Below are 13,382 nucleotides of genomic sequence, written 5' to 3'. Positions count from 1 at the left end.
TGATGTGGTTATTGTTACTGGGGACACAGGGAACAACGTTTTCTCCAGATGGCCGCCAGCAACAAAACACACTTGGTCACCACGGCCTCCCCTCTCATCTGCTGCCATTTATTCCTTCACTCTGTCCGCTCCCCTGCTGCCTCCTCCTTCTCCCATTGCCCTGTCCACGCGGCCTCTTATCCCCACCCCCCTCCTCCTGACCACCGACGTCTCTTCCTTCTCCCTCGGAGTCACCAACATACTCCACCTTGGAAGATGTCAGCGACTACGGGGGGAGGAGGAGGAGGGGGCAGTGGAGCGGGGAGCAGACAAAACAAAGCATGAAGCAGCAGCAGGTGAGAGGGGAGGGAGCCACATGGTGACTGAGTGCATGCTGTCAGTGCCAGTGGCCTGAAGGAAGTGCTGTTCCCCGGATCTACAACGCAAGACACAACAACAGCCATTTCAGCTGGACCATGAGGCAACATGTGAAGGAGGGCTCACTGGTGCAGACCAGCAATATCAGCACCTAATTTTTATTTTTATTTTTTTTTTAATTTTTTTTTTTATTAGAAGTACGGTAAATTACAGTACTACACAACACATATATCTTAATACATTTTTTGTACCGCTTCATTTTTTTTTTTTGAGCTTTAAGAAAAAGATAGAAGTAAAGAAAGTAAAGAAAGTGCGCAAGAGTCGTGAAGTGCAAGAGTGTTGGGAAAAGAAAGCCCCTTAGAAAAGAAGTTAGAGAAGGAAGTAAAGTGAGAAAGTAGACCCTAGAAAAGAAAGAAAAAGAAAAAAAAATAGGAACAATCGCTCTATTATAACATTAAACTCCGCAGAAAGGGGACTACCAACCAAGTCTGTTTTTGTTGTTTTACCTCCCGTTACCAGGTCCTGATTTTATTTATTTATTTATTTTTTTTAATTACTATTGCACCTCATACTTGTAATAGGTCCAGAAACATAGACCATGTCTTTTGGAATTGGTCTGCTTTACCTGCTAAGAGGAATCTCATCTCTTCCAGATGTAATGTTTCAAACATATTTGATATCCACATTTTTATTGTTGGTGTGGGCGCATTTTTCCAGAATTTAATTATAAGCTTTTTTCCCCATTATTAGCCCGTAATTAAATAAATTCTTCTGAAACACGTTTAGTTCAGGGTTACCTACCGATATTCCAAAAATAATCCATTCTGGTTTTGGTGCCAGTTTTATTTTGATTAATTTTGAAAAAATATCAAATATTTCATACCAGAATTTTTGGATTTTTGTACAAAAAACAAAAGAGTGCGCTATGGTAGCTTCTTGACACAGGCATTTATCACAGATTGGTGAAACATTAGGGAAGATTTTATTTAATTTAGTTTTTGAATAATATAATCTATGTAATGTTTTGAATTGGATGAGCGTATGTCGTACGTTGATCGAACATTTATGCACCTGTAGTAAATGATTATCCCAGCTCTCTTTTGAAATTTTTATAGCTAATTCTTGTTCCCAATCTCTTCTAATTCCATCTGTTGTGGGTATTTCTATATTTAAAATGATATTATATAGGTACGATATTAGATTAGCTGATTCCGCCTTTGTCTTCATTGCTTCATCCAATAAGTCGGAAGGCATATTATGATAGTCTTTTGTGTGTTTTTTCAGATAATCACGAATTTGAAGATATTTAAAATATTGGTTATTTTTCAAATTATATTTCAGTTGTAATTGTTGAAATGATAGTAATTTCCCCAATTCATACAGATCTTCGAGCGTTTTGATTCCCATTCTTTCCCATTGTATAAATGATTTGTCTATGATTGATGGTTTATACGATGGATTATTGACTATTGGTATTAAAAGAGATAGGTTTCTTAATTTTAAATTCTGTTTTATTTGTTTCCATGTTCTAATTGTGTTATGTATAATTGGATTTTTATTATAATTTTTATTATTCAAATTTATCAGCACCTAATTTTAAGGTGAAATGAAACAAAGTGCTGGAGTAACTCAGCAGACTGGATCAGTCTGAAGAAGGAACCCAACATCACCTATCCATGTTCTCCAGAGATGTTGCCAGACCCGCAGAGTTAAGGTCCTGTCCCACTTATGTGCCCTTTACAGACGACAGCTGGCAACCGTGATAGGTCGCCAAAATTTTCAACATGTTGAAAATTCAGCGGCGACCAAAAAGACGCTACGACTCTTTGGAGACCTCTCACGACCATACAGGAGACCCCAGGCGACATGTCGCGGGAGACCTCTCACGACCATATAGCCTGTCAAGTCAGGCTAGTCAAATCTTTCTCAGGGATATTCAATAATATGACTATCAAGCTACCATGTCTTGAATTATTGATCTGTGTTGAACATTTAATTATACATAGAAACATGCAAAATAGGTGCAGGAGTAGGCCATTCGGCCCTTTGAGCCTGTACCGCCATTCGATATGATCATGGCTGATCATCCAACTCAGTATCCCATCCCTGCCTTCTCTCCATACCCCCTGATCCCTTTAGCCACAAGGGCCACATCTAACTCCCTCTTAAATATAGTCAATGAACTGGCCTCAACTACCTTCTGTGGCAGAGAATTCCACAGATTCACCACTCTCTGTGTAAAAAATGATTTTCTCATCTCGGTCCTAAAAGACTTCCCTCGTATCCTTAAACTGTGACCCCTAGTTCTGGACTTCCCCAACATCGGGAATAATCTTCCTGCATCTAGCCTGTCCAACCCCTTAAGAATTTTGTAAGTTTCTATAAGATCCCCCCTCAATCTTCTAAATTATAGCGTGTACAAGCCAAGTCTATCCAGTCTTTCTTCATATGAAAGTCCTGCCATCCCAGGAATCAGTCTGGTGAACCTTCTCTGTACTCCCTCTATGGCAAAAATGTCTTTCCTCAGATTAGGAGACCAACACTGTACGCAATACTCCAGGTGTGGTCTCACCAAGACCCTGTACAACTGCATTAGAACCTACCTGCTCTTATACTCAAATCCTTTTGCTATGAATGCTAACATACCATTTGCTTTCATCACCGCCTGCTGCACCTGCATGCCTACTTTCAATAACTGGTGTACCATGACACCCCGGTCTCGTTGCATTTCCCCTTTTCCTAATCGGCCACCATTCAGATAATAGTCTACTTTCCTGTTTTTGCCACCAAAGTGGATAACCTCACATTTATCCACATTATACTGCATCTGCCATGCATTTGCCCACTCACCCAACCTATCCGTCACCTTGCAGCCTCCTAGCATCCTCCTCACAGCTAACACTGCCCCCTCAGCTTCGTGTCATCCGCAAACTTGGAGATGTTGCGTTCAATTCCCTCATCCAGATCATTAATATATATTGTAAATAGCTGGGGTCCCAGCACTAAGCCTTGCGGTACCCCACTAGTCACTGCCTGCCATTCTGAAAAGGACCCATTTACTCCTACTCTTTGCTTCCTGTCTGCCAGCCAGTTCTCTATCCACATCAATACTGAACCCCCAATACTGTGTGCTTTAAGTTTGTATACTAATCTCTTATGTGGGACCTTGTCGAAAGCCTTCTGAAAGTCCAGATATAACACATCCACTAGTTCTCCCTTATCCACTCTACTAGTTACATCCTCGAAAAATTCTATAAGATTTGTCAGACATGATTTACCTTTGATAAATCCATGCTGACTTTGTCCAATGAATTCACCACTTTCCAAATGTGCTGCTATCCCATCTTTAATAACTGACTCCAGAATTTTCCTCACCACCGATGTTAGACTAACTGGTCTGTAATTCCCCGTTTTCTCTCTCCCTCCCTTCTTAAAAAGTGGGGTTACATTAGCTACCCCCCAGGAACTACTCCAGATCTAAAGAGTTTTGAAAAATTATCACCAATGCATCCACTATTTCTGCGGCTACTTCCTTAAGTACTCTGGGATGCAACTTATCTGGCCCTGGGGATTTATCGGCCTTTAATACATTCAATTTACCTAACACCACTTCCCGGCTAACCTGGATTTCACTCAGTTCCTCCATCTCATTTAATCCCCGGGCCCTTGCTATATCCGGCAGATCATTTATGTCTTCCTTAGTGAAGACAAAACCAAAGTAGTTATTCAATTGGTCTGCCATGTCCTTGTTCCCCATGATCAATCTGCCTGTTTCAGACTGCAAGGGACCTACATTTGTTTTAACTAATCTTTTCCTCTTCACATATCTATAAAAACGTTTGCAGTCAGTTTTTATGTGCCCTGCCAGTTTTCTTTCATAATCTATTTTCCCTTTCCTAATTAAGCCTTTTGTCCTTCTCTGCTGGACTCTGAATTTCTCCCAGTCCTCTGGTAGGCTGCTTTTTCTGGCTAATTTGTACACATCATCTTTTTGTTTTGATACTATCCCTGATTTTCCTTGTTATCCTCGGATGCACTACCTTCCCTGATTTATTCTTTTGCCAAACTGAGATGAACAATTGTTGTAGTTCATCCATGCAGTTTTTAAATGCCTTCCATTGCATATCCACTGTCAACCCTTTAAGAATCATTTGCCAGTCTATCTTGGCCAATTCACGTCTCATACCCTCAGTCACCTTTCTTTAAGTTCAGGACCCTTGTTTCTGAATTAACAATGTCATTCTCCATCCTTTTATCTGTTTTTTTTGTTTATTTTATTAGAAGTTAATACAGTACAAAACAGTACAGTGGAACCTAATTTTAGGTGCCAACTATGTCATACCGTAATCCATTCTATGTACAACCTCTAGTTTTATGTATTGAGAAGGAAGTAAGCAAGACAAGAAAAAGAAAACAATAGAAAGGGGAAAAAGAGGAAAAATAGATGGTAGAGAATAGAAAAATGTGAAGTGTGTATATAAAAAAATAAATAAAAAAGTGGAAAGTAGAAATAGGAGATGTAGATCTATCCGCGGCATGAACTGAAATCAGCAATTTTTACGGTACTGCTGCATCACATGATTCCAAAAAGTCGATGAAAGGAGACTAACTCCTTAAGAATTGGTCATATTTATCTATTAGTCGGAGTCTCATTTCTTCAAGGCATACTATGTCCATCATATTCCTAATCCACATTTTAACAGTTGGTATGGTTGTATTTTTCCAAAATTTAAGTATCAAATTCTTTCCAATTATTAACCCATAATTTCAAAAAAACGTTTTGGTCTTTATTTAAATTGATATCTTCTACTATTATTCCAAATATAATCCATTCCGTTTTAGGTTCTATTGTGGACTTGAAAAGCTTTGTAAATATATCAAATATATCGCTCCAAAATTTATTCAACTTTGTACATCCTACAAATGAATATGTTATATTAGCGTTTTGAAACAAACATTTATCGCATCTGGGAGAGACGTTTGGATAAAATTTATTCAACCTCGTTTTTGAATAATATAGTCTATGTAATAATTTGAATTGAATTAAATTATGTCTTGCATAAATAGAACAATTATGTGTGTTCATCAGATACTTTTCCCATCTATCCTTCGAGATCTTTATCATTAGCTCATGTTCCCAATCTTCTCTTAGTGCTTCTGTTGAGGGTAATACTCTATTTAATATATTATTATAAAAGTATGATATTAGTTTTTGTGAATCAGTCATAATATTCATTGCTTCTTCGAAAGGGTCTAAAAATATAGCTTGAAATCTATGTATATATTTCTTCATGAAGTCACATATCTGTATATATTTAAAATATTGATTATCCTTCAATTTTAATTTAAAATGTTGAAATGATAACAGTTTGCCCAATTCATACATATCCCCTACTTTCCTAATCCCCAGTCTATCCCATTGTTGATATGTTTTGTCGATGAGAGATGGTTTGAATGCGGGGTTGTTCAATAGTGGGGTTAGTACTGATAGATTATTTAATTTCAAGGATACTTTTATTTGTTTCCAAATTCTTATTGTATTGTGAATAATTGGGTTCTTATATATTATACTATTCAATTTTATCGGTGAGAGCAAGATCGTTCCGATGTCGTGTGGATAGCACTCCTCTTTCTCCATTCTTATCCACTCCAACTGCTGAGTGGAATTATCCAACCAGTACATTATGTTCTTAATATGCACTGCCCAGTAGTAATACATAAAGTTAGGTAATGATAAACCCCCAGCTTCTTTAGGTTTACACAAATGCTTTCGTTGAATTTTGTGTGCTCTGTAATCCCTTTTAAAATTAGTGATAGTCGAATCTAGTTTTTTGAAAAATTATTTTGGAATATATATTGGGATCGCTTGAAACAAATATATTAATTGTGGTAAGAAAGTCATTTTTATAGCATTAATTCTACCTATCAATGAGAGTGGGAGCGTTTTTCAAAATTTAATCGTATCATTCAGTTTATTTAATAGTGGCATAAAATTGGCACTAAATAATGATTTGTGTCTTCTCGTAATTTGAATACCCAGATACTTGAATTTTTCTGTTGCATTTTTGAAAGGGAATTTTAGTAAGTGTCTTGAATCCTGTGGTTTTAAAGACATAATTTCACTTTTATTCCAATTTATTCTATATCCTGAAAAAGAGCCGAATTCCTCAATTAATGTTAATAATGTGGGTATACTCGTTTGTGTATTAGTAATATATAAAAGGATATCATCAGCGTATAATGAAATTTTAATCTTTGCGTCCTTAGTGTTATATCCGTGAATATTCGGGTGATTTCTAATCCTTTCGGCCAGCGGTTCTATCATAAGGGCAAATAGCAGTGGTGATAAGGCACAACACTCCATCCTAATGAAGAACTCACCCATATTATGGTCACTCTTGCCCAAGGGGCCACGCACAACAAGACGGCTAACTAACCCTTCCTCATTACTCAATACCCAGTCTAGAATAGCCTGCTCTCTCGTTGGTTCCTCTACATGTTGGTTTAAAAAACTATCCCGCATACATTCCAAGAAATGCTCTTCCTCAGCACCCCTGCCAATTTGATTCGCCCAATCTATATGTAGATTGAAGTCACCCATTATAATTGCTTTACCTTTGTTGCACGCATTTCTAATTTCCTGTTTGATGCCATCCCCAACTCCACTACTACTGTTAGGTGGCCTGTACACAACTCCCACTAGCGTTTTCTGCCCCTTAGTGTTTCACAGCTCTACCCATATTGATTCCACATCCTCCAAGCTAATGTCCTTTCTTTCTATTACGTTAATCTCCACTCTAACTGGCAACGCTACCCTACCTCCTTTTCCTTTCTGTCTATCCCTCCTGAATATTGAATATCCCTGGATGTTCAGCTCCCAGCCTTGGTCACCCTGGAGCCATGTCTCCGTGATCCCAACTATATCATATTCATTAATAACTATCTGCACATTCAACTCATCCACCTTATTACGAATGCTCCTTGCATTAAGATACAAAGCCTTCAGGCTTGTTTTTACAACTCTCTTATACAATTATGTTGAAAAGTGGCCCTTTTTGATTTTTGCCCTGGATTTGTATGCCTGCCACTTTTACTTTTCACCTTGCTACCTATTGCTACTACCCTCAATTTACACCCTTCTGCCTCTCTGCTCTTGCACCCATCCCCCTGCCACATTAGTTTAAATCCTCCCGACAGCACTTGCAAACACTCCCCCAAGGACATTGGTTCCATTCCAGCCCAGGTGCAGACCGTCCTGTTTGTACTGGTCCGACCTCCCCCAGAACTGGTTCCAATGCCCTAAAAATTTGAATCCCTCCCCCTTGCACCATTTTTCAAGCCACGTATTCATCTGCAATATCCTCCTATTTCTACTCTGACTAGCCCGTGGTACTGGTAGTAATCCAGAGATCATTACCTTTGAGGTCCTACTTTTAAGTTTATCTCCTAGCTCTCTAAATTCATCTTGTAAGACCTAATCCCTTTTTTTACCTATATCGTTGGTGCCAATGTGCACCACGACAACTGCCTGTTCACCCTCCCCCTCCAGAATGTTCTGCAGCCGTTCAGTTACATCCCTGATCCATGCACCAGGGAGGCAACCTACCATCCTGGAGTCTCGTTTGCGGCTGCAGAAATGCCTATCTATTCCCCTTACAATTGAATCACCTATTACTATTGCCCTTCCACTCTTTTTTCTCCCCATTGTGCCGCAAAGCCACCCATGGTGCCATAAACTTGGCTGCTGCTGCCTTCCCCTGATGAGCCATATCCCCCAACAGTATCCAAAATGGTATACCTGTTTAGGAGAGAGATGACCGCTGGGGACTCCTGCACTACCTGCCTACTGCTTTGCTGGCTAGTGGCCACCCGTTCCCTTTCTGTCCTCTTACCTTTTACCTGCGGTGTGACCAACTCGCTGTACATGCTATCCACGACTTTCTCAGCATCGTGGATGTTCCAGTATGAATCCAGCCACAGTTCCAATCGTTCAATGTGGTCTGCCAGGAGCTGCAGCTGTACACACTTCCTGCAAACGTAGTCACCAGGGACACCGACCATATCCCTGATCTACCACATCTCCCCATAGTATCAAAGTGCAGGACGATGCGTACAAATTAGCCAGAAAAAGCAGCATACCGGAGGACTGGGAGAAATTCAGAGACCAACAGAGGAGGACAAAGGGCTTAATTAGGAAAGGGAAAATAGATTATGAAAGAAAACTGGCAGGGAACATAAAAACTGACTGCAAATGTTTTTATAGATATGTGAAAAGAAAGAGATTAGTTAAAACAAATGTAGGTCCCTTGCAGTCAGAAACAGGTGAGTTGATCATGGGGAACAAGGATATGGCGGACCAATTGAATAACTACTTTGGTTCCGTCTTCACTAAGGAAGACATAAATAATTTGCCGGAAATAGCAGGGGACCGCGGGTCAAAGGAGTTGGAGGAATTGAGTGAAATCCAGGTTAGCCGGGAAGTGGTGTTGGGTAAATTGAATGTATTAAAGGCCGATAAATCCCCAGGGCCAGATAGGCTGCATCCCATAGTACTTAAGGAAGTAGCTCCAGAAATAGTGGATGCATTAGTAATAATCTTTCAAAGCTCTTTAGATTCTGGAGTAGTTCCTGAGGATTGGCGGGTAGCAAACTTAACCCCACTTTTTAAGAAGGGAGGGAGAGAGAAAACGGGGAATTACAGACCAGTTAGTCTAACATCAGTAGTGGGGAAACTGCTAGAGTCAGTTATTAAAGATGGGATAGCAGCACATTTGGAAAGTGGTGAAATCATTGGACAAAGTCAGCGTGGATTTACGAAAGGTAAATCATGTCTGACGAATCTTATAGAATTTTTTGAGGATGTAACTAGTAGCGTGGATAGGGGAGAACCAGTGGATGTGGTGTATCTGGACTTCCAGAAGGCTTTTGACAAGGTCCCACATAAGAGATTAGTATACAAACTTAAAGCACACGGCATTGGGGGTTCAGTATTGATGTGGATAGAGAACTGGCTGGCAAACAGGAAGCAAAGAGTAGGGAGTAAACGGGTCCTTTTCACAATGGCAGGCAGTGACTAATGGGGTACCGCAAGGCTCAGTGCTGTGACCCCAGCTATTTACAATATAGATTAATGATCGGGATGAGGGAATTGAAGGCAATATCTCCAAGTTTGCGGATGACACTAAGCTGGGGGGCGGTGTTAGCTGTGAGGAGGATGCTAGGAGACCGCAAGGTGACTTGGATAGGCTGGGTGAGTGGGCAAATGTTTGGCAGATGCAGTATAATGTGGATAAATGTGAGGTTATCCATTTTGGTGGCAAAAACGGGAAAGCAGACTATTATCTAAATGGTGGCCGATTGGGAAAGGGGGAGATGCAGCGAGACCGGGGTGTCATGGTACACCAGTCATTGAAGGTAGGCATGCAGGTGCAGCAGGCAGTAAAGAAAGCGAATGGTATGTTAGCTTTCATTGCAAAAGGATTTGAGTATAGGAGCAGGGAGGTTCTACTGCAGTTGTACAGGGTCTTAGTGAGACCACACCTGGAGAATTGCGTACAGTTTTGGTCTCCAAATCTGAGGAAGTACATTATTGCCATAGAGGGAGTGCAAAGAAGGTTCACCAGACTGATTCCTGGGATGTCAGGACTGTCTTGTGAAGAAAGACTGGATAGACTTGGTTTATACTCTCTAGAATTTAGGAGATTGAGAGGGGATCTTATAGAAACTTACAAAATTCTTAAGGGGTTGGACAGGCTAGATGCAGGAAGATTGTTCCCGATGTTGGGGAAGTCCAGGACAAGGGGTTACAGCTTAAGGATAAGGGGGAAATCCTTTAAAACCGAGATGAGAAGAACTTTTTTCACACAGAGAGTGGTGAATCTCTGGAACTCTCTGCCACAGAGGGTAGTTGAGGCCAGTTCATTGGCTATATTTAAGAGGGAGTTAGATGTGGCCCTTGTGGCTAAGGGGATCAGGGGGTATGGAGAGAAGGCAGGTACGGGATACTGAGTTGGATGATCAGCCATGATCATATTGAATGGCGGTGCAGGCTCGAAGGGCCGAATGGCCTACTCCTGCACCTAATTTCTATGTTTCTATGTTGCAGGCAGAGCAAACCACGGGGCCAATCTCCACCGACATAGCTTACTCCCAAATAAATCAACTGCCTCGCGCTATAAAAATCTTTATCCTTTAAACTTTATCCTTTAAACTACGCGCATCTGCCATCCCATATAATTCAGCACCTTTTAACAGAAAGATAGAAAATAGGTGCAGGAGTAGGCCATTCGGCCCTTCAAGCCTGCACCACCATTCAATATGATCATGGCTGATCATCCAACTCAGTATCCTGTACCTGCCTTTTTTCTATACCCCCTGATCCTTTTATCCACAAGGGCCACATCTAACTCCCTCTTAAATATAGCCAATGAACTGGCCTCAACTATCTTCTGTGGCTGAGAATTCCAGAGATCCACCACTGAAAATGTTTTTCCTCATCTCGGTCCTAAAAGATTTCCCCCTTATCCTTAAACTGTGACCCCTTGTTCTGGTCTTCCCCAACATCGGGAACAATCTTCCTGCACCTAGCCTGTCCAACCCCTTAAGAATGTTGTAAGTTTCTATAAGATTCCCCCTCGATCTTCTGAATTCTAGCGAGTATAAACCAAGTCTATCCAGTCTTTCTTCATGTGGAAGTCCTGACATCCCAGGAATCAGTCTGGTCAACCTTCTCTGTACTCCCTCTATGGCAAGAAAGTATTTCCTCAGATTAGGAGACCAAGACTGTACTCAATACTCCAGGTGTGGTCTCACCAAGACCCTGTACACTGCAGAAGTACCTCCCTGCTCCTATACTCAAATCCTTTTGCTATGAATGCTAACATAGCATTGGCTTTCTTCACTGTTATTTTCCATTGTAGCATTCTTTCTATTGAAATGAAGCAGCTCACAGTTATCTACAGTGAAATTTATTTCTTAGTTAAATGGCCACAAAGCAAATTTATTATTGTCTTCCAATATGATTGTAAGCTGTATGTGCTGTGTGACTCTATGGTGCCCCTGTATTGCTCTACACTAACTACCACTCCCAATGTGATGTTTTATTTGCACTGCAGGCAGCCTTAGATGAAGCTCGGCAAGGCGTCTTTCAACTCAGAGAGACATACAGAACTAAACTTATTGAGAAGGAAATGAAGAAGCAAAGAGAAATTGCGCAAATGGAGGCACTCCAAGCAGAGCAAGAGAGGAAATCCAAAAGTGGCTCCTCCAAGAAGTCAAAGAGTCCGGGAAAGAAAAAATAATCTACAAAAAGCCTAGTTTTTATGTGCATCCTCAAACATATTTCAGTACATCTCCTTTAATGCAATCTTCATAACATTTTTAAGAGTTAACAGCAACATTCCTGCTTACTTCCAACGAAATTCCCAATTGTTCACCACACACACTTCCTTGAAATAACAGCTGAAAAATTCCAAAAACACATGGGTCAGTCAGCATCTGAGAAAAGTCAACTATAATTTCACTCTGTCCACCACTAGAATTCCTGAACTTTTATTCATTTTGCTGCATTATGGGGTGACCAGACCTCACACGTGACATTGGGTGCAGAAGTGATTTGGCATATCTTGTTTGCCTTCTGCGTGTTGATTGACAGACCTGCTGGGTGTTGCAATTTCCATTTTCTTTGTAGTCTTTTATTCCATGTACGTGCTATTTTTACAGGTAATTCTTTGACTTTTTCAATGGTGGATCACAGTATCATTAAAGTTTATTTTATTGTCAATGTTTCCATTAGATTTACTGGAATTTGCTGATAACAAAACAACCACATGATGACAAAACAAATAGAAGATGACTTATGCACATCATAAATATCGCCATAGAAACATAGAAAATAGGTGCAGGAGTAGGCCCTCTTAAATATAGCCAATGAACTGGCCTCAACTACCTTCTGCGGCAGAGAATTCCAGAGATTCACCACTCTCTGTGTGAAAAAAGCTTTCCTCATCTCGGTCCTAAAATATTTCCCCCTTATCCTTAAACTGTGACCCCTTGTTCTAGACTTCCCCAACATCGGGAACAATCTTCCTGCATCTAGCCTATCCAACCCCTTAAGAATTTTGTAAGTACCATACATTCCCTGAGGAGAAGGGAATTTTTGTAAATGTAATGTACCCATTCAAAGGAACCTTATAATCTGAAGCAAGTGCAAAACCAATATCGTGCCTCAGTCTTTATTATCTGGATTATTTGAAGAGGTGGCAGCTCCCGTTAAGTGCTGACAGCATCTGTATGCCAACACTTGCTGGACCTTCTGGAAAACCCATCCAGCAGTGAACCAGCAGCTTGGGCCAGAAGCTGTATTTTTGTCTTGCATTTCTCATCTACCCACTGCCATGAGGTTTGCTGTTTACCTCTGGCATTGTGCTCAAGGAAGGATTCCCTGAGGTTGACCAATGTCCTCAAGGAAGGATTCCCTGAGGTTGACCAATGTCCTCAAGGAAGGATTCCCTGAGGTTGACCAATGAAAATTAAAACTTTGCAATACAGTAAATGTTCATAATAACAGACCACACGGGGGAGAATGGTGTTTGTTATTGCCGATTGTCCACTATAACCGAGTGAAGGGGGTAAAGTTTAACCCAAGGGAAGAAACATAGCATTGGGGAGGGTTAAACAAGTGAGAATTCACAGGCCGGGAAGCCGCAGAGCCCCCGGTCCCATACGCCATACCGGGGAATGGTTCGGTACTCACGCCGTCTTTATTCTGCTCGTTCTCTCCACTCCCGCAACTGGAAGCACGCCATGTGGTGCCAGCTCACAGGGTAAGTGGGGCGGGTCGGGGTGGGGGGGGGGAATGCAATGGGAGCCTCAGAAATCCGTTAAATTAATTTGTTCCAAACCAGGATGGTGGAGATATCTGTGGTGATAACATTACTATGATATCATTGCACTTCTCCTTTCTGGTGGTAAAGGAAGTGTTGACAAAATAACATCGATAATTTGCTGTGGTGCATCCTGCAGAT

At 40.9% G+C, this 13,382-nt stretch overlaps 1 protein-coding gene across 6 annotated transcripts in view; it reads left to right on the top strand.

Moving 5' to 3' along the window:
* The window catches only part of adgb (androglobin), a 205,511-nt gene extending 193,378 nt beyond the window's left edge, over positions 1-12,133 (top strand). For all 6 annotated transcript variants that reach the window (XM_055639044.1, XM_055639046.1, XM_055639043.1 and 3 more), the window contains one exon: positions 11,472-12,133. In XM_055639044.1, coding sequence (XP_055495019.1) covers positions 11,472-11,657 — 186 coding nt within the window. In that variant the 3' untranslated portion in view covers positions 11,658-12,133. The remainder of the gene's footprint in view (positions 1-11,471) is intronic.
* The last annotated feature ends 1,249 nt before the right edge of the window (positions 12,134-13,382 follow it).

The sequence above is a fragment of the Leucoraja erinacea genome, chromosome 8, assembly GCF_028641065.1.
Source record: "Leucoraja erinacea ecotype New England chromosome 8, Leri_hhj_1, whole genome shotgun sequence".
Taxonomy (NCBI): Eukaryota; Metazoa; Chordata; class Chondrichthyes; order Rajiformes; family Rajidae; genus Leucoraja; species Leucoraja erinaceus.
This window is presented reverse-complemented; position numbering and strand designations above follow the sequence as displayed.